Consider the following 24,782-nt stretch of genomic DNA (forward strand, 5'->3'; position numbering starts at 1 on the left):
TTCATTTTCACTGTTACTGTAAACTCAAACTCATAAACTATTCATCAAATACATCATCAAATAAATAAGAGGCCTTGGTGATTTAACAAAGGTTTCAGTGTCTCTAATTATTTTCGCTATCAGAATAATCACATGCTAAAGTTCTTAAAACTTAATTGCAACTTATACAGAAATTGGATGGCCTATTTTGTAGTTTTGTTAATGCTGGTTGATATGACAAACTGATGGATGTTGTTTAAAATTACCTCCAACAGGTAAGGGCCACCTCCTTTCACCAAATTCCTGCTTACCTTCTACCAAATAATCTTAGAAGGGAATAGTGGATATTTTAGAAACCAAGAAACAAAAGGATTGCTCTTGATTCTGACGAGAGCAGATTTCTCAGATGCAGATAACAACCAGCCACATTCGAGAAGTTCATTCCTGCACATGTGTTTTCACCTGACAACGCCTTTGTCCTTTTCCAGTGTATGTTATTAGTGAATCACCATCCAGGGGCTCCTCATAAGCAGGGACTCCTGATAGAGAGTCACGGCAAACCCACCTTTCTGCATACCAGTGACACAAAGTGTACAGCCTCTGGGTAAGACAACAGAACAATTAAGATTTGTATCACTGTCTTTGTTTCATGACTAATATTATTTGTTACCTTAATTTAGTGTGTCTTAGTGTCTGAGGGTTGTTCAGTTCACTGAAACATCTTCACTATAATCACAGCCTAATTTCATTAAGTATTTTCTTTGCTATCTAATGTATAATGCAACTCATGAGCATGGGTGTGTATGGGTGTGTGTGGGTGTGTGTGTGCAGAAAGAGAGAGAGAGAGAGAGAGAGAGGAGAGAGAGAGAGAGAGAGAGAGAGAGAGAAACACAGTGGATTTTTAGATTTGTTGACCCCATACAATCTTGGTATATTTACTAACTTTTTTTAATTGTCTGGTTTTTGTTTGTTTTTTTTCATGTGCTCTCAATCTTGTTTTCCTTACATTGTTAAGCTTGACCCTCAATGTTTTCAAGGCTGGATCTTGACCATAATCAGTTGAGTTCCTTATCTGAATTCACACATCACTGACAGTATAGAAGACTCCCATGTCTTTTATACTGAATCATCACAAACAACATAGTTTGCTGAAACCACATCATCATCTCTTCACCCACCAAGGTGGTGACTTTACCAAAGTCTTGCACTTAAGCCTATTTACCTGTAAACTCAATTGTATACCCAGTATACAGTTGGTCCTTGATAAGTATTTTTAATAGAAGCTCAATTACAATAAATAAGCCACACTCTCTTAAAGCTCTTACAACAGATTTGTTCTCCGTGAACTTCCTTGGCAGAGCAGACTGAGGAATGGGTAGTTATTGCTGACTGGTTACAGAGTTTCTACTTGTAGTGATGAAAAGTTTTACAAATAGAGTTGAAGGTCTCCCAACCTTGTAAGCATAAGTCACTGAATTGTAAAGCTTAAGGTGGGCAAAATGACAAAGTTCATGGAATGGATAGTTTTATGATACCAAAGTAGAAGTTTATGTTCTCTGTTCACATGACTCTTAGTCACCAAACCCCTCTTAATAAATTAAACCAACTATGGATAGGCGGCATGCTTCACCATTGAAAAAGAAAGACACTGAAGTTGCAAAGTAGGATGGATGCCCTCGATGATCAAGAATGTCTAGTAATGGGACTACAGTGCTCAGTGGTTAAGAGTACTGGCTGATTGATCTTCCAGAGGATCTGGGTTTGATTCCCAGCTCTCTTATACTTTTATTCCAGCTCCAGCACTCAAAGGAAATATGCATGAAGGCCAGTTGCTTGAGGATTCTTGTCACCCTAACTGGGTGCCACTAGTAGGAAACTGTCCATGGAATCCTTGTACCTCCAGGTTACCTACTGAGGTAAATCACAAATTATACCAAGTCCACCATGGCCTCTAAGATGTTTTGCATATTGATCTCATCATGCTTAGAAAGCTAGGAAGCAGAGGCCACAAGTCATGAGGTGAGTATGTCCTTTACAGAGTGGCATCTTTTGAAGTGATTCCTAGAGAAACTTCTGTTCTTCCCTCCCTCTGCAATCACAAGTTTCCAGACTTCTCACAGTGACTCTCCCAACTGCCATCTTCATCTGGGTCAAACCCCACCTCAGGTCCAAAGGGACTTAGCCTGTTATAGCTTTCTGTGGCCAAGGCTGAGACTCTCATTGATGACACTGGTTCTAAGAAAGTGATGATATCAGCTAATTAATAAATATACATGTGCATTCTGAATTCTTTGAAGTGATAAGTAAATAGGTCTTTAACCCTACTTTTCTTCTTCTTCTAACACATGTATAGAGACACAGAAAATCTCCATGGCTCTTCTTTCAAGTATTCTACATTTCCTCCTGACCTATTACTTTTCCTTTCAAGACCTGAAGATCTATCCATAGCCTACACTTGACTTTATAGATATGAAGGAGTTGCTCTGAGATCTTCAAAATCTCAAATATTACATTATACTGACTTACTGAGGTCAATAGAAGCAGCAGCCTCAAGCCCAGAACTCATTAGTCCCTGGTACATGTAGAGATTATTGTCACCTTCTCTTTATAAAAAAGTCAAATATTCTCAGTCGGATTTGTTTGGTATTGATTCCATAGACTAAGGGGTTGAGAACAGGAGGTACAAGGAGATAAAGATTTGCAAGTATGATGTGAACCTGAGGAGGCACGTGGTGGCCAAAGCGATGAGTAAAAAACGAAAAGAATGCAGGGATATAGAAGACAAGAATTACGCAAATGTGGGCGCCACAAGTGCTGAATGCTCGGAACTGGGCATCCTTTGAGGGCAGTCGCAGCACTGCCTGCAGGATCAGGATGTAGGAGGTGGCAATGAGGACCACATCCATTCCAGTGACTGAAAGTGCTACAGTAAGACCATAGATGGTGTTAGGCTTAATACTGGCACAAGCCAGCTTGGCTATGCCCATGTGCTCACAGTAGGTGTGAGCGATGATGTGATGCCCACAGAAAGGCAAGCGTTCAATGAGAATGACAAAGGGGAAAACAAAGAGAAGGCCACGCATCACACATGCCAGACCGATCTTCCCAATCACGATGGCATTGAGGATTGATGTATAGTGAAGTGGTCGGCAGATAGCCACATAGCGGTCAAAAGCCATGGCCAGCAGAACAGCTGACTCTGTGGCAAAGACCGCATGAACAAAAAACATCTGGGTGAGGCAGCCATGGTAGGAAATGACGTGGGAGCTGAGCCAGAAAATTGCCAGCATTTTAGGCAATGTTGTTGAACAGAGGACTAGGTCAGTAATAGAAAGCAGGCATAAGAAGAGGTACATTGGCTCATGGAGAGCCCTGTCAGTTATAATGATGTAGAGGATGGTGCCATTTCCTACTAGAGCCAGGATGTACATGGAGCAGAAGGGAATGGCAATCCACACATGCTGGTCCTGCATCCCAGGGATTCCAAGCAAAACGAATGTGGCAGGGTGGAAGGCAGTGTCATTGAGGACAGAGGCAGAGAGCATCATGAAGCAGGGAACACACCTTCTTCCTAAAAGTAGTTAAAAAATGAAAGGATGTTATCCTGTGTCATCTGTCTACTAAATGCCCATTTGATTTCTTGTCCTACATTCACACCAATTCAAATTGTTCAAATTCATGCCTTTCTTGCTTCTAGTATACATTATTAAAACGCTTTAAGTAACAGTGTTTATCTCATTTCCAGGATTTCCATCTTCCAATAAGACTTCTACATCATGTCCCAAAATTCTAATATGAATACAATCAATGTCAATTCAAACTTAACCTTTTGCAGAACATTTTGTATTCAATGTCTCTAGCCTTCCTCTATCATCTTGTATTATGTCCTGGGCCCTGGGTCACTGGCATGGATTGTATTCTCCACTTTTTTTTACTAGTAGAAGAATTTGACCATAGAAAATAGCAAGCTTCTGCAGGAGATGAGGGAACTGAAGGGTAGGCATTTATTTCTCCTACTATCTTGAAGAAGTGTTGTTAAAGCTTTTGGCTTCCTTAGCTGAATTGTCATTTTGGCTCTAGCTTACACTAGTGATCATATCTTCCTTTTATTTCTTCTGTCCAAAGGTTGTCATAGTTCCTGTGTTACTTACCTGTGGAACTCCACAGCATCTGTAATGGCCCTATACATACCCACCACTTTGTAAATGGTTTCTTAATTAAGTAGAGTCTAAATATAGTATCTAAATAGAATACTTGGTATCTTTCTTTTGGGGATGCTAACACAAGACATGCAAGCCTCTTCTTAGGCTTGCTTCTGCCTTCCTACATAGCATATTTCACCTCATACTTTACGACATACTTCATATTTCTATCATAGTGAGTGCTGTGAAATATCTGAGGATCGTGAAATATCAAACCACATGCCTTTCATATGGCATTCTTTCTACTCAAAAGACTGTTTCCATTCGTCACCTGATACATTGTTGTTAATCAGATGTTAGCTGAATACATTTTCTGAGAGAGAGAGAGAGAGAAAGAGAGAGAGAGAGAGAGAGAGAGAGAGAGAGAGAGAGAGAGAGGTGGGGGGAGAGAGAATTGTAATTGCTTAATAATTATGTATATGTTTCCACACACAGACCTCATTACACTGTGAAGTTTCTGAGTTTTAATTTTTCTTCATGTCCACCATGTCTGCCTTACTGACATTAGGACAATAAATAATGTTTAATGAATAATAAATAAAGGCTTGAACTCAGCACTTAAGTTTTCTAATAGACTTGGAAAAGTGACTAGGGTTAAAAAATGGGAAATTCCTCCTGGAAACCCTTTTTAAGAACAACATAAGACTTCCCATCCCTAGATGTGTGGTTTCTACCACATTCTCTTCTGTATATATATTTCAGAATAATAAAAATAATAAAAAGGCTCTTTTTCACCTTTTTTAATATACTATATCATATATAATATTAATTAACTTTTAAGATTAATAATACATAACTTAATTGAATTTAATCTAGATAATACATTTCTGTCTGTTTCTAGATACGGCATAGGCATGGGTTTGCTTATAGACTATCTCCAGACTGTTGTGCTTAGTATACAATATGTCACAGCCACTTACTCCTGACATTACACACATGGATGCTCTGGGGCAGCTGCCAGGCAACAAACAAAAAACAGACTTGTGGTCAGGCAGTGATGGCATATACTTTTCATCTCAGCACTAGGGAGGCAGAGGCAGGCAGATCTCTGTGAATTCGAGACCATCCTGATCTACAAAGCAAGTTCCATGACAGCCAGTGTTGTTACACAGAGACACCAGGTCTTTAAAAAAAAAAAAAAAAAAAGACTTATGTGAGAAGCGTGCCATGTGAAAGGCATGTCGGTTTGAGATAGCCTGTCTCAGATATTTCACAACTTGATACTACATTAAACTTGTAGATGAAAGTAAGAAGATAGACTAAACCAACAAAACCAACAAGAAATGTCAATGTAAGAACAGAATGCTGCATTGGTGTGTGCTGTGAAGAAATGTTACATAAGCCAGTTTGTACTCACAGAAGTCTTCCTGGAGGAAATGATAGCTATTCTCCAAATCCAAATCTTCAAATTCTTCAGACATCTTTCAGGCAGCCTGGCTTCCAGTATTATCCCTCTTTTGTAGCTCTGTTCTGTGGTCCAGTCTGAAACAGGAGAGCTAGAACCTAGATGTAAACCGCCTGGATTGAAAATATGTCTCTACTACAGTTACTTGCTAATGGTACTAACTTCAGTCCCTTTTTTAAGTTGCTCTCTGTTCTTAGATTCTTAGTAAAATACAGATTATAGTACTTCATGCATATATTACTAATTCAATGATTAGGCCTGTGAGATCTGTGATGTAGCCTAAATGACTTAATGTACATTAATTAAAATGTTCACTACTACTTCTCAGGATTCAGAAATCTGATTCCTTGGCTTATGTACTTAGCTCTAAAAAAAAAAAAAAAAAACAGAAAACTTCATTTGCAATGCTCAAGTTGCAAGATGTATCATCTTTTCTTGAGTTGTATTCTCGGGTGTGAGGGCCTATGGTTTCACCATTCCTCAAATCAAGGTCCCATTTTGAACATATTCAAGGCTGGTCCTCCTTTAGTTAGCTAGGCTAGGTAAATGCCCACAATATATGAAATAAGAAAACTCCCCAACAATCCCAGTCCTACCAAGTTGCCAGTGTTGTTGAATTCCTCTCAATTTTTTGGGAGGTCAAAGAACTATTGCAGCATTTGGTGTCCTTCACATATAAGGAGCAAACATGTTCTATGTGCTATGAAGAGTAGAGATGTAAGAATGATTACATTACTTAATAATGGAAATTTTCTATTGCTTTGTTTAGTCAGTCACCAGTTTTCACCAGGAAAATGTTGCAGCAAGGATATATTTGCTTGGTGGATCGTTAAAATTTATAGACATGAAATTCTAGGGCTAGCTACATGAGGTCAATTAAATTTAAAAGGTACCATCTATGTTTAGATACTGTGTAGACAAACTGGACTTTCTGGGAATACTGTTGTGTGGGTTCTAAAGAACTCAAGAACAACGCTACCCATTAGTAAATATAAAAGGTGCTGTTTATATCCAGTTGGTCTGATGTGAGAGAGAGCAAGATATGATTAAGGTTTTCCACTGTAGTGATCATTTTACTATCTATAATTCCTTATAACATTATATTTTATACCTTAAATATGCACAATGAATATTTTTTTAAAACTTCAGAAATGCAGACCTCATTGTTTTAAGGATGACTGCTCCTAGAGATCCATCCACCTTATCTTGAGATCACAAGGAAAACAGCTGGAGATTGAAACCTCAGACTGCCACATAAAGGATTCATACACACACATGCACGCACACACACACACACATCACTTGCTTATGAAATCTTGATATGCATTATGCATTGTTGTTACCCAAATACCTATGGGATTCAAGGAACTAATTTCTGTAGAATAGAGATCAGTCTGAGATGACCTATAGAGGAGTGAAAACAAACAAAAAGTGTAAGTATTTCTGTATAGCTCTCATCTCTCCTGCCCTCCCTACCTCTCTTCCTGCCTTCACAGAATTATTCTTGACATTATTTACAGGCCATTGTATTCATCAAACACTTACCCCAGATTCGGTGGTCAACAGAAAACTGTGGACCCAGCACAAATAACATAGTTCCTGGTATGTGAGATCAGGTCCTATTTACCCCTAACTTGTGGTGGTGTTCTTGGTCCAGAGAGGCTGAGGTTGACTCAAAGCACTAATGGTCCCAGATGCTAAAAATAGAGGTACATTTTCAGATATGCTCTCAGGGGATACACACTAGCCATGGTAAGATCTGCTTTTAAAGTGTGAACAATGTTTTCTAATTCAAGGGAAGAAGTTACCATAGCTTTACACTAAAAGGATAACAGACTCTCAGACTTTGAACAAATAGTGTAACCAAAATGTGCCAGGCTATTGGAGAGAGTAATTTAGGAAAAAGGAAGGAATTTCTGAGTAAAGGAATAATGCAAAGGGATAGATAGTGAGTTCAATTTACAGTTTTGTTGTGTTGCCTGACCTAATCCCCCATATTAGTTATTTTCAAGAAGAGATGTATCTAATCTGAATTCCTGCCAAATGATGTTGAAGTTGATCATTTCCCTTTAACATTTTGGTATATTTTCCAGGGTGATTCTTTTTTTCTTATATTTTCTACCCAAATCTACAAAGTGATAAACCATTTAGTTACTGTTTATTATGGTTCAGTGTGAGTCTAGGGAAAAAGAGCCAAGGGAAAAACACTCTGCCCCTGACTTGACCCCTAGACCAGGGCTAAAGGAAAAATACCCTTCCCCTATCTGACCCACAGCTCCTAGTCTTGGAAATCCCCGGCTCCATGACTCAGTGTTGATAGCCAAACAATGTTTTAGAGTTAACTGCCAAGCTATATTTACTTCTGGCTCCAGAATCAGTTTGGTAAGAATGTCTTCTAAGGTTTTATTCATCCTCTCTTTCTGTTCTGAGCTTTTTTAAGGATGATACACACAATGAAGTTTTCAATCTATCTGTAGACGCTTGGCTACAGCCTGAGTCATGTGTGCCATAAAAGCTGGCCCATTGTCTGACCGTACCTTTAAGGGAATTCCAAACCTGAGAACTACCTCACTTACGATCTTTGTAGTGAATAGGGCTGATACCATCCGAGTATGGAATGCTTTAATCCAACCAGAGAATGTGTTCACCGGAACTAATAGGTATTTATGTCCACTTAGTACACTTTTTAATTCAATGAATTCTAATTCCCAGTGTTCTCCTGGAGCGGCTCCCCTTAGATTCTGACCTTCTGGCAATCTTTGTGTCCTTTGATTAACCTTAGCACAAATGAGACATCTCTTTGAAATAGACTCTATGGTACTGTTTAAATTGGGAATATGAAAGTCTCTTCTCACCAGCTCAGTGATCATGGTGGTTCCCAAGTGAGTGGCTTCATGTACCTGTTGTATACATTCTTTCCCCATAGCTTGGGGTAAAAAGATCCAGCCATCTAATAGGACTTTCCATCCTCCCATTTCTTCTTGGGCTTTTACATCCTTGATTAGCCACAACCCCTCTGTGGTTGTAGGAATGTTGAAGAGGAAGGTGCCGAGGTAGAAAGAGAAGAAGGATCCCTGTTTGGGGGCTGACCTTCTAGAGAACCACCTGTTTGGTCTCCTTGTCAGCCAGATAGTTTCCTTTTGTCACCTCATGGGAACTCTTTTATTGGCTCTTGCAGTGGATGATAGGTAGTCCCTTAGGCAACCAAACAGGCTATAGGAGCATGAGGAGTTCCTCTCAGTTTTAATCTCCTTTGCAGCAGCAGTCAGAAGCCCTTGTTCTTTGTAGATGGCCTCATGCCCATGTTCCTTAACAATGGCATAGTGACTGTCAGTGTAGATATTGACAACTTTTCCTTCACCCCATTTGAGTGCCTGTTCAAGGCTATCAGTTTGGCCCTCTGGGCAGATATTCCTTTTGGTAATGGCTGTGACAAGATCACAGTTCCATCAGCCAGTGTGATGGCTGCCCCAGCATAGTGAAGTCCCTCTGCATGAAACTGCTCCCATCTGTGAAGAAAATGGTGTCCAGACATGGAATGGGTACATCTTTTAAATCATCCCACAAGCCCATTATTGCTCTGACTATTTCCAGGCAATCGTGTATTGTGTGAGAACCAGAGAAGGAGATGGTGATGTGGCATAGGAGGAAAATGTCTCCTCCAAAAGAAAAAAAATCAACCCAAGAGTTAAATTGTTTTGGACTCAGGTTCAATGTCCTGTGAGGGAGGTGCAATAAGGTGAGGAAATGGGGATCTGTGGTTGGTATGTAAAATGAATAGAAAATTTCTTAATAATAAAAAAAGAAAAAAATAATAACAGACATGGTTCCCGGTGTGACCCAGTTTGAACAACTTCAGCTGTTTTCCCTTCCTGCATGACTAGATCCAAGCAATCTTCGATGCTATCCATTTCCTTCATTCTGGATACGAGGCCACCTACTTGAACCTGACAGAGTTTTGGGGGACCTATCTCTCCTTATTCCCCTATTTTCTTGGTAGGGAGACAGCCTTACTAACCTCACCAAACCCTACCACTTATTGTATTTTTAGGGGCCTCCACTTCTTGCTAATGGTACCAACCTGCCCTGTCCCCTTGCCAGGAAGGGACCTCCTAGCCAAAGCGGGAGCCTCTATTTCATACTTTATGCAGGACAAGGAGGTTATTGTATGGCTATAAGAAAAATTCTTGTTTCTAGGCAAGCCACTTGAAAACCATTAGAGAAAATCAGCAAGGGTTAGTATGATGGTATTTTATTTGTACTGAAATGTGATTTTAATTGTATGTTAATAAATAAAGTTAACTGGGGGTCAGAGCTATTAGAGCCATAGCAAGAACATGGCAGTGGTGGTGCATGCCTTTAATCCCAGCACTTGGTAGACAGAGCTAGGCAAGTCTCTGTGTGTTCAGGGATACAGCCAGCATTGGAGACACACGCCTTTAAGACCTGGAGGGCTGTACTTACAGGCAGTGATGAGGTAGTCATGTGTTTGGGTTTAGGACCAATGAGAAGGCAGAACAGAAAGACTATGTAAAGACAAACACACAAGAAGTAGGTCTCTCTCGGAGAGCTAGGAGCACTGCAGGGGGAAGGGTAAGGTTTTAGCTCTGAGCTCTGACCTCTTGACTTTCTTCTTTACATTGGTTCTGTGTTTCTTATTTAATAAGACAGTTGGTTACATCTACAGGTTAGATCTACTAACAACAGGGAAGGGTGGTCTTTGCCTCTTCTTCAGGGAGAAATGTTGTCCAACAACTCTAGACATATCTCCATAAATGTAAGGAACAGCTCTTTGTCTCTGGCCAAAGGAGTATCGACAGTCCAATATGGAATTGGATACTATCTTTCTTAACTCCTCTTCTCCTCCTTCTCCTAATTCTCCTCCCTGTTTTATAAACTTCTTGTCTAGATTTTTTTTAACAACAAATTCAAAAAAATTCTAACTAAACTTTTAATTAGTTGTTATTACAGGATTATCAGTCTGTGAGTACAGAACCAGAAGTCAGAAGCTCAAAGATCAAGCTTGCCAACATGGGCTTCAACACCCCATACAACAGCAAAGAGTTTAATTATAATATTGCCCTCTTTCCTGGCCCCTAATTAGTTATCAATAGTAAACAAAAAAGTGAGGAATATAGGGAAAGGGGGGTCAAGGGAAGAACACCCTGCCCCTGACTTAAACCCAAGCCCAAGACCAGAGCCAAAGGAAATACACTCTACCCCTGTTTTGATTCTGAGCTCCTTGATTTGGAAATCCCTACCCCCATGATTCAGCATTAATGGTCAAACAATTTTTCAGCGTTAAGGCCAAGCAGCACTTCTGGCTGTGCAGTATTGTTCCACTAGCTCCCTGTATATGCTCCACAGACCCTATAAGTGCTCACCCCTCCACTGAACCCTCTGCTGTCTCTCTTCCCATTCAGAGGCAGCTGCCATTCTGTGTTTCTCTCCAATAAATCTCTGCGTAAGGTTTGTTGCATGATGTAACTTTATGGTATTTCTTGGCTCCAGACTAACCAAGATGCCTTTGTGCAGGAAAAACACTTACAATGAGGTGTAGATTTTTCCCAAAATCTACTAAGGGATTTATAAATTGGGAGTTATTGTGCTGTACAATGGACTTTTCCTGGGGAGATGCAACAGCAACACACACAGATACTCACATACACACACACACACACACACACACACACACACATCTACTCTCCTCAAAAGTAGAACCCACAATAGAGCAAAGTAATGATCATACCAATATTCAATTTGGTGAGTTTTGGGGGGGTTATAAATAGGAATATGAGTTAGGGGTTACTTATCAGGGGCAGAGATGACTTAAAAGCAGCTGGATCACCAGAAATCCCACTGTAACATGAATCTTAAAAGGGTCTTATTAATAAAGACAAACCCAGAGCCAGGTATCTGGGGTAAACACTGGAAGATCAGAGAAACAGAGCACGCCACAGCCAACCTCACCTCGCCAATTCCTCAGCTGATCTTGTTTCCTCAGACAGAAAGCCTCTGAGTCCTCATCCAAATGGCTCTCAGCTGAACTGCTGCTAAAAGACTAAAAGCTTAACAGATCTAAAAAACCTCTAGTTCCTGGTCTTTATGCCTTATGTACCTTTCTGATTCCTGCCATTACTTCCTGAAATTAAAAGTATGTGTCACCATGCCTGGCTGTTTTCAGTGTAGCTTTGAACTCACAGAGATCCAGACAGATCTCTGACTCCTGAATGCCAGGATTAAAGGCATGTGCTACCACTGCCTAAGTCTATGTTTAATATAGTGGCTGTTCTGTTCTCTGACCCCTAGATAAGTTTATTGGGGTGAACAATATATCAACCACAGCCCACTCCAACACAGGTGATGACTTATAAAACCTACAAGCCCAGAGCTCTACCTGCAGCTTTCAGGAAGTTCTGCTATCCCAATATCTTTCTTTTTACCATTTGCTTGATCAGAATTCCTAGTTCCAGATAATGTTTGTTAACTCTTATACTGGGTAGAGGGTCCTCAAAAAATTATCCGAGTTCATGCTGTTTTCAACATATGACCTTTTGTTTATCTCCTGAGGCTCATGAGTTCCCTCTCCTTGGAGCAAATGTTTCAATTTGGAGGGGATGTTACAATCTAGGAAAAAAATGCTATAGGACAGACATATTGATAAACAAGAGAGGAAGGACTTCAGAGAAAAAGTCCAAACTGGTGATGGATACATTTTTAACACTTTGATATATGTACACAACATATTGTGATTGTACTAACCCTCCATTATCTCCTTCTCTCTTCCCTCACTCCTGCTTAACCCTTTCTTCTTTGCATCTAATCGTGCTCCTTAAGAAGACTGAATCTTACAGTATTCTGCTCCATCTTCTGGCTCTTACAGACTTTCTGCTCTTCTTTTGTCCTGTTGCCTGGGTCTGGAAGTGGGTGCTATAGACAAGGTGGGCACTTTCAATCATTATTATAATGAGAATAATTTAAAGCTATGTTATTGAATGAGATCATCAGGCAGGGAATATCTATAAAAAGTACCAAATAGTAACCCTAATATTTACCAGATGAGAAGAATCAGTGAGGGAGATACAGAAGGAGTAGTCACAAGATTTAAAAAAAAAAAAAAAAAAAAAAAAAATGCCACTGAAACCAGCTGAGGAGGACAATTTGAAAGGATGCAGAGCTCTGAGGTTGGCTCAATTGCTAAAACGTTTGTTCTATAAGCATGAGGGCCTGACTTCAGATCTCCAGCTCCACATAAAAGCACGTGTTACAGTGCCTAACTATGACTGCTGTGCTGGGAAGGAGAGAACAGGTTCCACCTGTTCCATAGAACAGAGCCAGTGAGTCAAGCCAATCAGTGAGCTCCAGGTTCAGTGAAAGACCCTGCCTCAAAAAGTGAGGTGGCAAGCTAATGAAGAAGACATCCAACGTTGATCTCCAACCTCTACATGCATGTGCACGCACATGGTACACAGATATACCACACATACAAACAAAATGAGGACATGTATATAAAATAATACATAATGATGTAAAATGTCATCAAAGACTAGAAGAACTTATAGTTACCAACTGAAGTGATAAGTGGTTATTGTCTTTCACTAAAAGACAATAAATAATAATGCAATGTAGATGGGAGCTACTTTAGGAGAATGTTGGGGGAAGAATGGGAAAGAGTGGATGTAAGCAAATGTTTCAAGGAGATGCTCTTCTGGGAAGGTACAGAATCAGGCAACATCTGGAAGAAAATTGAGGTCAAAAAAGAGTGTCCAGGGAAGACAAAAGCTACCAAATGCTTGTGCTGACAGGGAATAAAAATCCCATGGAAAGAATAAATTGTTCATCAAGAATGAAGAGAGAATCCATGGGCTTGTGGCTGCAGGCACAATGTAGGAGCAGAGTTAGACTGAGCTGTGTTTGCTGTGCTGCTTTAAAAGCCTAAACAGTATGTTTTAGCGGGAAAGGAGGAAAAAGAGAAAGGGGTAAATAAGGAGAAAATTTTTTATATTCAAGATGAATTCTAAGAATTGACCATAAAATTAATGTTGGCAAAAAGGATAATTAAGAAATGGGGAAATTGAGTGAGTGTGAAAAGGCAGTGAGACCAATTTATCATTGATATCATTGAGGTCAAAGAGTGTTGAGAATAGGCTCTGGAAAGTAAGAAATAATGTGGTAGGGATTAAATGCCTGAATGTTAGATTAAGAATAATTTGCATATAATGAAACAAACTCAAACTCCAAGGCATTTCAAAGGGCTGAAGTAGCAGGGGTGCAGGTGTTTGAGCTTTGAAAGTCAGGTCAGAATTCTGAGGATTGAGCTGCCTCAATCATCTGTATGCAAAGAATGGAAAATGTCTGCTTTGAAAACTGTTTATTACCATCTCTAATATAGCCTCATTGAGACCTGTTGGAAATTTCTTACTTTGATTTTCCTCTTGGGTATCTACACTGAGATATTTGATGAAGTTATAATCAGGACCAACCTTGATCAGAATTAATGCAGCAGATGCTGACTGTTAGCTTGAAACCCTGCTAAAATTGTCAGCTTCTGCATATGATTAATAGTCTCACAACACAGTGGTTATGGACTAAAAAATATCCAAAATGTAAATGTTTAAATGCATTAAAGAGAAGGCTGTGAAGTTTCTTTCTTTGGGGGGGGGGGGGTTAGGGAGAGACAGTGCTTCTCTGTGTAGCTGTCTTGAATTTGCCTTGTAGACCAGACTCTCCTCGAACTCAGAGATCCACCTGCCTCTGCCTCAAGTGCTGGTATTAAAGCAAATGAAGTTTCCTGGAATGGAGTGATGGGACTTGGTGCCTCTAGCTGAACTCGGGCCCAGAGCACTGTGAGAACTGACTAGGGGAGGTCCCACATCTTACTCCTAAGGGAGCCTTCATGCAAATGTGTGGGGTAAGGGGCCCCCATAGCCCATGGTGAAACCAGCTAAGATTCATAAAGAGAGCAAAGGGTGACAGAGGGCGGGGGGCCCCCCCGCGGGGGATTGGGGTGGGGAGCTGACCTAAATCAAAGCTTAAGAACAGCTGTGGCCTCAGAAGGGAAAGGACCCCTAGGAGGTCAGGTCAGGCCTCCCCTGGTCCTCTTCCTTGGTCCTCTCACCCCAGCATCTGGGGTGTGATTTCTACACTAGTGGTTCCTATTCATAGCTAAAATAAAATATAAATTAAAAAAAAAAAAAAGGTGTGTGCCATTACCACCTGGCTTGCTGTGAAGTTTCTTATAACATTGCCTCGTGTATCACAAAATGACACTTCCATTTTTCAAGAAATCAGTAATATCATTCAAGAGACAAAGGGAAGAGTCAGGGTACACATCTTGAAGCAGTAACAAGTAATACTGCAGATAAGTGTATGGGACACAAAATATTTTATCCATTCTTGGAAAAAAAACTAAATGAATTAATCTTCCAGTTGTAATTATATGTATCTTCCCCATAACCATTCCCAGTATGGAATTAGCAAAAACCCAAACTGTATAGACGTCGAGAGTAGAGTAGTTACAGAGACTGGAGCAGGGAGAAGCGGGGATGGGAGAGTAGTTGGAAAAGGCTGCATTACCATTGGATAAGAATAAATGTAGCCAAGTGGTGGTGGTGTGTGCCTTTAATCCCAACAGTTGGCAGACAGAGGCAGGTGGATCTCTGTAAATTCAAGGCCAGGGTGGTCTACAGAGCGAGTTCCAGGGCAACCAAGGCTACACAGGAAAGCCTGTCCAAAAAAAAATGAAAAAAAAGAAGAGGAGGAGGTTTGAGGTTCTATGGTTCATTGGCGTAAATATAGTTAGCAATAATGAATCTATACATCATACTTGTGTCTTCTTGATATGAAATATCTGTTGCACATGTGAACTCACACAACTTGCAAAAGATCAAACCAGTTTAAACTTTCAGTTGGATGGGTGAGGGACTACCAAGGCCTACCCCTCGATGGGGAACCATTGGCAGTTTATGGCTGCCAGGGGAGGAAGAGTCACTTTTCTTTGGAGGAGTAGCCCCTGGTAGATTGCCTATGCTCCAGTGGGTGACCTCACACCAGTGCACACATTGACGAATTAATTTGGTTCAATAGATTAAAAAAATAAATATATAACAATATTTACCCAATACATAGTTACATATGTCATTAAAATGATAAATGATCTGTAGTTATATCTGAAAATATTTTTAAGCTCTCCCTCTGCTGTAGGGAAAATTGTAGGCTCAAAGATTTCTGTTCATTGAACAATGCCTATCTGTGCTCCTTTAGGTAGTCACTGGATGATGTTATGTTCATAAGTAGTTCTCCTAGAGACTCTGGGTTCTCTGTGGGTGTTGTAGGGTTGTCTCCATTAAACAAGCATCATTCCTAACAAACACTTTTACATTGTCTACTGTCTGGTTTGGGCAAACAGTTATAATGTTATAGGGAAATATCTGTTAAGATCCTTAGAAGTTTCTTTGTCCAGATGAAAAGATTTATTAGATGCACTCTTAATATTTCTCTGTTTTTAATGAAGAATATTCTTACAGCCTTTTGCTAAAGATGATACTATATCCTGTGACCATATTTTGCTTGTATAGTCTTTTATCATTTGGAATTGCTGGGAGGGAGGAAGTTTTATTTGAACCTAGCTAGTCATGACATCTTTGCATTTATTCTGCTTGAAATGAAATCGTTTCATTTTCATCTTATCTCTTAATCTTATCACATGGTAAAATAATATTGTACATTCAGTACTACAATATTCTTTAGGCAAATGCACCAGTGAATTGAGTACATTTCTGTCTTCCATATTACTACTATAGCTAGCTAGAGTCTCAACTGAACTGATGTCCAAATTGAGTCACTAATACAGATTGCAGCTGTTATTGGCTGTCAATTAAATTCAAAATTGGGACCATTCACTAGAACATTTAGAAAGAGTCTTCACATGTTGCTTAGGATGTATATGTCACAGTAGCTAGTGTCCAAAGGGAATCTAGTAAAATAAAGCTCATTAAGAGACCCAGTTGGAGGCCTGCCCCTTTATGAACAAATACAGAGGAGGGGTGGATTGGGAGGACAGAGGTGAGATGGGAAGAGTGAATGGGAGGAGAAGAGGGAGGAGAGGCTGTGGTTGGGACATGAAATTAATTAATTAGTTAGTTAATTAATTAATTATTAAAAAGAGAGAAACCCACATGGAGGCAGGTGGTGGTGGCACACATTTTAATCCTAGCAATCAGGAGGCAAAGATAGGTGGATCTCTGTAAGAGGCCAGCCTGGTCTGCAGAGTGAGTTCCAGGACAGCAAGGACAAAGACTACACAGGGAAACCCTGTCTCAAACAACAGCAACAATAAAATCTCAAACAATTAAACAGACAAAGAGACCCAGATGGAAATTGCAAAGATTTTTTTTTTATGATATAATTTTATAAGCCTCCAAAGTCACTTCTACTGATCATGATTTGTCAAAGAATGCTGCAGTTCAGCCTATATTCAAGGTGATTAGACTGTAAATGTTGCCATGAAAACAACGAGAAGTTCACAGTACAAGTAAGTAAAGACATCATAAGATATTGTTGTGACTAGTTTTGGGAAATAAAATCTGCCACATTTAGTAATTAAAGGATCATCTATAGAGATACTAAAATCTCCAATAATCATGTTAGCAGTATATTTTTGTGGTTGTTGTTTTGTTTTGTAGAAAACAGTACTGTACAGAAGTAAAACATCTTCCAGGAGAAAGGCTCAGGCCTGGGTGGAAGCTACAGTAAGTAGAGGTAATTGATAATATATTTGAATGTGAGGCTTAGGGGTGGGAAGGTTTAGGATAAATTGTTAATGTTAGTCCTGTGGCAGTTATGTGGAGCATAAAGAACAATGATACCTTTAGCTCAGAAAAGCATAAGAACCAACTTTATAGAATTTGTCAAAAAAAAAAAAAAAAAGACTGGAACTTTTTTATCTGAAAGTGTGGCAAAGATGTGCTGGGTATCAGAATCACCTAAGGAATCATTACAAATTGTAGAGGTTCATTAGAATAAGAGTGAATCTGAAGTTTAAATTTTATCAAGCCCTGCTATCCACTATAATTCAGAAAACCACTGTCTTGGAGTATTCATTTTCACAGAATATTGTTTTAAGAGAGTAATCATTTGCTGATTCTAGCTCTTATCTGGAAAATATATATACAGAGATATACCATGTTGTGATGTTTTTAACTAATCTGTTTCCAGTTGTTTATAGTTATAACCTATCTACATTCCACGTATTCAACATACTGCCCCCCACATCTTGGGAATCTTATTTGATACTACACTTGATCTCAGCCCAAAGGCCAAGAGGTGATTAGAAATCTTATTTACAAATGAGAGCTAAATCTCCCTCTTCTCTATCTTGTCATGCAAAGATGTCGTCTTCAATTCTTTCTTGGCTTCTCCAACTATATATATATATTCTATCATCCAGAGTAGACTTTCTACAACATTATATAAATTTAAGTAAGTATTGTGGGTGTTCCAGCTTTAAGAAACAAGAAGCACTCCCAAACTGATATCATTGCCTGTTTTTCTTTCCCAAGCACTCAGTGCCACATCAAGGGTTTGCTTTGGGGAAGAACAGGAGGTTGATTTTGTCCCGAATCTGCTTGGTCTTTACCCCATAGATGATTGGGTTGATGGCAGGAGGGACGGCTACATAGAGGTTAGCAAACAGTATGTGAAAAGAGTGGGGAATATTGTGACCAAAACGGTGGGCAAGTACAGAGAATATGGCTGGTGTGTAGAATATAAGAATGACACAAACATGGGAACCACATGTGCTAAGGGCTTTGTGGCGGGCGTCCCGGGAGGGAAGGTTAAAGACAGCACGAAGAATAACAGTGTAGGAAATGCCAATGAGGATCAGGTCTGACATAATAGTCATTATAGGTACCGCAAAGCCATACCAGATATTGATGGAGATGTCAGCACAGGCCAGGCGAGCAATGCCTATGTGTTCACAGTATGTGTGGGGAACGATGAGCGCTCGGCAGAAAGGCAATCGCTTTAACAGGAACACACATGGGAAGATGATACAAAAGCTCCTGCTGACAATTGCCACCACAATCTTAGTAATCATCCGATGAGTGAGGATGGTGGTGTATCTTAGGGGGAAGCAGATAGCAACATATCGATCAAATGCCATGGCCAGCAGGATAGCAGAATCCATGGCAAAGCTGAAGTGGAGGAAAAACATCTGAGTAAGACATCCAGGAAACGTGATCTGCTGAGGACCCAGACAAAAGATGCTGAAGGTTTTGGGAACACATGTATTACATAGGATGAGATCTGTAGCAGCCAGCATGGAGAGGAAAAAGAACATGGGCTCGTGCAGGCTGCGCTCCATAAAAATGAGGTAGAGGAGGATGCTGTTGCCTGCAAAGGCCACAAGGTAGATAATAAAGAAGGGAATCCCAATCCATATGTGGAACTGCTCCAGCCCTGGGATTCCTAGGAGGATGAAAAAGCCTGGATTGAAGCTGCTGAAGTTGAGCGTGGCCATTATCAGCTTGGGTTAAATGACTGTCGCAAACTGAAAACAAAAATGGTATGATAGTTACAGTGATCCACTCAAACTTCCCCAATACTTTTCCCTTTCAGAAATGATCAATGTATCGTTCTTCTCTTCTCTTTGTTCATAAACCTTTGCCAAACTTTCAACCATTTAACATGCATCATTGAAATGTTTTCCCAGAGACTTAAGTCATATTATGACTGAATCCAATCCTGACTACTGATAGCAACCCAGCAAAATTTCCTTGGAATATTCGTGCAAGAAATACTACCACAACAAAGAATGAACCAGGTACGTTGTTCAGTGGTAGAGCACTTGCCTAGCATGTGTAACTTCCTATGTTCAATCCCCACAAATGCAAAAAAAAAAAATTATGACAGAATGTTCCTCTATCAAACTTCAAGTATCAGTAGCTTATTCTGCCCTTCAGACATTCCTAGACTGGAGTCTATTCAAGAGAAGACAGAGTCTGACAAGTGACTATGCCAGGTTTGTCCCAGGAAAGAAGAGAGAGGCCACCTCTTACCATAAACCCCAGTGAGAGACACTCAGGCTTCTGACAACACGACACAATGGCACTCTTGTCCCTGCCTACCCTTTTCAATGACTCATCCTCGTGTGACTTCATCGAAACAGCAAGATTATCTTTTAAAACTCTTCTCTTTTGTGATCTGATACACAACCCTTTTGCTTCCACTCATTTTTAATTATTTCTATTTTTTTCTCCTGTATTAGAATTCTACAGTACTCTGTCCTTATCTATTGTTTGTGCAAGCTGCACCAAAGTGATCTCCACTAATGATATGACATTAACTGGGCCCGTGTTGTGAACATTCTGAAGTTTCTGATTTTAAATACAGCTATCCCTCCTTGGTTTGAGGATTAGGTATTCTCTGCCTGCCTTCTTCATCCAAATACATTATTGGTCTTTCTATTGACCCACCCCATTCCTGTTGTGATGTTTTCCAGCTCAAAGACTGTTCAACATAATCAGTATTCCCATCTCTTCATACAATCATATCTCCCTCACACACAAGAACCCTACTCATCTCTAAATGATTATAATCTTGCAAGTGGTCACTCTGAGTATCTATGTAACCCTACAGGATTGCTCTATCCTACTTACCACCCACTCTTGCCAAGAGCTCTGTTTTCTAGTGTAAATGCATGTTTTTCTTTTACAATTAGAAGTTTGGAAAACATCCAGAAATTATTTTCAGAAAAGGAAAAACATATTTTAAAAATATATCCCAGCTTCCTCCCCGTAGTTTAGCTGTCAAGGCTGTCTGTGGAAGTAGGGCTTACTGTTTCTGGAGAAAAGGTATGGGCTAAGATCTTTCTTTCCCTACCACAGAATGAAGAAGGTTGGAAGCCAATCACTCCCAGAAAGGCAGATACAAGGAGACTGGTGTCCACAAGTGATTTTCATTTATGCTGAAACATCTCCATTATCAGAAGATCCAGATACAGGATATTTTGATCTACGAAGGGGCTTCAGAAGAGTTTAGATGAAGATGCAAGGATTCCTGTTAGATATTCCAAGGCTGTGTATAAACTGCATCCCCCACATGTCTCACATCTAGCAAATGTACCCCTAGGTGATGTCTATAGAAAAAAAGTAGAAAACTTGGAAAACCTAGACGTGGTAATGCATACTATAATCCCAGGCCTTGGAAGACTGAGGCAGGAGGATCACCAATTTGAGAACAGTCTGGCTACATGGAGAGAAAAGGAATGGGAAGGATCAGCTGTTATACAAAAAAAAAAAGGAGACAACAGACTTTGTGACAAAAGTGCAGTAACTAAAGTTAACTTCAAATGATGATACATAATTCTATTAATATTACAGATTACAAAGGTAAAGCCTTTTGAGCCAAAGGAAACTTGGGTATAATGGATATGAATATGATAATATATTTAGATAATTAAGTCACATAAAATATGAAAAGAAAATTCTGTCTCTTCATTAAATTTGTTGTATAACAGATGAGCAGTAGTAGTTATCAGTTTAACAAAGATTTTCAAAGGCTGATGATACTGAGTTCTATGAAGTGTCTGTGATATAAGGATCTGTTATAGACATTTTTGTAAAGAATTTAATGTAGAGCACTCCTGAAGATTATTTTAGCTGTGTGTATCAAAAAAAATACACATCCCCCAGTAGCTTCAATATAGAAATGTCCCTGAAGATGTGGTTATACAAATCCAAAAAAGCAAGGATATACTGTGACCACAATTACAACATGAAATTCAAATACAATTATAAAGTGGAAAATGAACATTGTTCAGATGACATGCATTTATACCTCAAGTGAAAACTTATAGTGTATCCATTCACATTGTAATGGGAAAGTATTTAGACTTTAAGAAGAATGAGGTAAAGCTGTGTGCAGGAGAGGCAAAACCACCAGATTACTTTTGTTAAATCAAGACCAACTGGAACACACTGCTGTTGTATGTCAGGAGCACTGATGGACACCACATCAGCATTTGCATCAAAATTCCACAATATAAGTCAGCTGTTCTACGAGTGTATTGATGGGGACATCATTTTTTAAAGTTAAGTGGAGAAGACAATTTTAACTTTTACATACATATATTATTAATATATCTGGTATCATATATATGTACTTTGTTTTAAAAAGAAAGACACCATGCCTTTTTCTGGGCAAGGTGTTTCACACCTTTAATCCCAGCACCTGGAAGGAGAGGCAGGCATATGGATTCCAGGCCAGCAGAAAAGAAATTTTCTGCACAATTGAAATGATACACCTAAGTGGGAATGAATAGTAAGGGCCACCAAGATGGCTCCACAGGTACGTGTGTTTGCTTGCTACCAAACCTGACTACCTAAGTCCATCCCCAGGACCCACTTATTCAAAGGAGAGAATTGACTCTTCAAGATGTCTTCTGACCTCCACACATGTCCTGTGGTACATGTATAAACACACACACACACACACACACACACACACACACACACACACACACACACGATAAATGTAATAAAATTTTTGCAAATAAAAAGTTAAAGAGAGGGGGCTGGAGAGATGGCTCAGAGGTTAAGAGCACTGGCTGCTCTTCCAGAGGTCCTGAGTTCAATTCCCAACAATAACATGGTGGCTCACAACCACCTGTAATGAGATCTGGTGCCCTCTTCTGGCCTGCAGTCATACATGCTGTATACATAATAAATAAATAAATCTTTAAAAAAAAAAAGTTAAAGAGAGAAATGGAGGAAGGAACGATTTTATAATACTAATATTTTATAGAAACTCTAATGTTTCAACAACTGAAGTTAAACTGAAGATATTCAGAAATAATATATAAATTAACAAATATTATTCATGAATACTCAGAAGTATAAATTGGCCAACTTATGCAAAATAATAGAAAAGGTTCTCATAAATGATCTCCTCCCAAGTAACACCTCATTCAGACAGTGTAATTAAGACTGTTTTTACTTGGTTTTGTTTTCTTTTCACGGTGCTAGAACTGAACCCAAGGCTTCACACATAATCGGCAAGCATCCTATCAACTTATATTCTCATCTATCTTTTTATGTTTAAAGAAGAAATAACCTACCAAATGCACAGGTGATTAATAGGCCTACAGAAGCTTAAAATCTTCTGTGCTTACTTTGAAGGTTACTATAAGGGTTTTGTGAGAATGTAGGCATTTATTCATTCAGTCACCCAAATGAGAGTTCTCTGCCGGCTGGGAGTATAGCTGAGTGGTAGAGTGCTTACCTAGCACACACAATGTCCTGAGTTCAATGTCTACTTTTTTTGTTTGTTTGTTTTTCTTAATTTTCTTGAGTCAATATGTCTCCACATGGACTAGACCATAATTATCATCTACAGGAAGTAGATTTTTTAAATGTTGTAATGAGGTAGATAGTGACAGCCTGGATTATTGTAACAGAGAGCCTAGTAAATTGATTTGTAACATGTAAGAAGATAAACAGTGAGACTTCTTAGTCCTTGGGAAGGGGATGGAATGAATAGCATCAAGGTGTTGGCAATAAAAAAGCTCATGGCCATGAACTTCAAACCAGGTTTTTACTTGTTAATTTTTTTCTTGTTCATAGATCCCACTTTATATTTTAGCTTTCAAAAATAATTTTAATAGCTATTAAAAACATGCTCACTTCTTTGTTATCTGGCAAGAATAACAAGCTCATGTTAACTTTAAGACACATTTCTTGAATGTATGAATTCTTCTCACATTCTTAACTCTCTTGTGAATATCCCCTCTGCAATACACAGTGAAGAATTTCCATAAATCTCTTGGTTCTCTACCTTACTGGATCCTAGTTGTGATTGATCTCATTGTAGATACATGGCTCCTAGTTAAAGTGCCAATGATTCCCTTTGCCCAAAGTACTGCATTAACTAACAATGGTCCTAGGTGAGACTCTCAGTGACAAAAGTTCATATGGCCCTTCTCCACATCACAAGTGAGATAACTAGTTTCCTGTGTCACCCCAACTGGAAAACCCCCCACCCCTGTTTGATCTGCTCAAATGTCACTCTTTTGATGAAAGCATGTATTTATCCACTGTCCCCACCAAATTTTCTCACCATATGTAAGTTGGAAAATATTTCCAGGCATTCATGATTATCAAGTCAGAGTGCTGATTACACTATCTTATTTTGTTTCCTGAGGCCAGGAAGAAATCATGGGTATTCTTAATTATATCCTCAGGACAGTATTTAATGCAGTCTCACTTAGTGTGGATAGTATGAATGCATGAAGGAAGGCTCTTGACATCCCCATAGTAATTAATTTGATCAGTCAATAACAATCAATTATGTTATGAATAAAGGTTATTCTTGTCCCAACCATGAGAGTCACTCATCTCTCTTCATCAATATTGAATCATAACATCCTACCATAATAGAACAAGATAGGCATTTTACCTCTTGGAATTGCAAGATCTGGAAGGCCATGAACATTGGCGCCCCACATTTAAGTACTCCTGAAATGGAGGAAGAGTACTACCAAGGAACCCATCAGAGCCGCTACACCTCACTAAAGGATATGGGAAATCAGCACCTTCTCCAATCACATTCAAAGTTCTAAGGTCCTAAGGCCCCTTCCAGAAATCAATTTTGCATTAAGTATGCATGCTACTCCATGATGTCCAGAGAAGGTAAATATCTTGGTACTTGCACCCATCACCACCAAAAGAATGTGTTCACAAATACAAACCTCTGCTTGCTTATATGAAATGACCTGTATATTTCCAAGGTGGTCTTTCAGACTCCAATTTCCAGATGGCAGGCTGCAGTCTGGGATGGTCAGGCAAAAATATATGATGAATACATATTGTCATTAATGGTTCATATTTGGGGGGGTGTTAGAACATTTGCCCTCCTCAAAAGCCTAGAAATGCTTTGAGGAGAGCTTTGGGATGCACTAAGATTTAAGCTGATAGACACTCGTCTTTTACACCATTGTCATATGTGAATGTATGTTGTAGAAATATATTCAAAGTTGTAATCTTACCGCTTCTATCTCATAGAGCCCACCTTTGTCACAGCTCTTACTCTTCACTCCACCAGCCCTAGTTCTCTCCAGACCTACCAGTTGTACTTCCTTGACGACTTCCCACCAGTTTATACCTTGGAGGTCTGGTCCTTTTGCAAAAGCAAAGTTA

The 24,782-nt window shown here is 39.4% G+C and overlaps 2 protein-coding genes across 2 annotated transcripts; both read right to left on the reverse strand.

Moving 5' to 3' along the window:
• Nucleotides 1-2,511: 2,511 nt before the first annotated feature.
• Nucleotides 2,512-3,545, reverse strand: LOC114686906 (olfactory receptor 52D1-like). Its single transcript, XM_028861576.2, has one exon. The coding sequence runs from the start codon at nt 3,525-3,527 to the stop codon at nt 2,574-2,576; it is 954 nt and encodes a 317-aa protein (XP_028717409.1). The 5' UTR covers nt 3,528-3,545; the 3' UTR covers nt 2,512-2,573.
• Nucleotides 3,546-18,142: 14,597 nt separating this feature from the next.
• Nucleotides 18,143-19,183, reverse strand: LOC114686910 (olfactory receptor 52H1-like). Its single transcript, XM_028861581.1, has one exon. The coding sequence runs from the start codon at nt 19,106-19,108 to the stop codon at nt 18,161-18,163; it is 948 nt and encodes a 315-aa protein (XP_028717414.1). The 5' UTR covers nt 19,109-19,183; the 3' UTR covers nt 18,143-18,160.
• Between the last annotated feature and the right edge of the window lie 5,599 nt (nt 19,184-24,782).

Source organism: Peromyscus leucopus, chromosome 1 (assembly GCF_004664715.2).
Source record: "Peromyscus leucopus breed LL Stock chromosome 1, UCI_PerLeu_2.1, whole genome shotgun sequence".
Lineage (NCBI taxonomy): Eukaryota > Metazoa > Chordata > Mammalia > Rodentia > Cricetidae > Peromyscus > Peromyscus leucopus.

What these genes read in the sequence shown, in the direction of transcription:
- LOC114686906 (XM_028861576.2), bottom strand. Translation starts at nt 3,527, where the DNA reads ATGATGCTCTCTGCCTCTGTCCTCAATGACACTGCCTTCCACCCTGCC.
- LOC114686910 (XM_028861581.1), bottom strand. Translation starts at nt 19,108, where the DNA reads ATGGCCACGCTCAACTTCAGCAGCTTCAATCCAGGCTTTTTCATCCTC.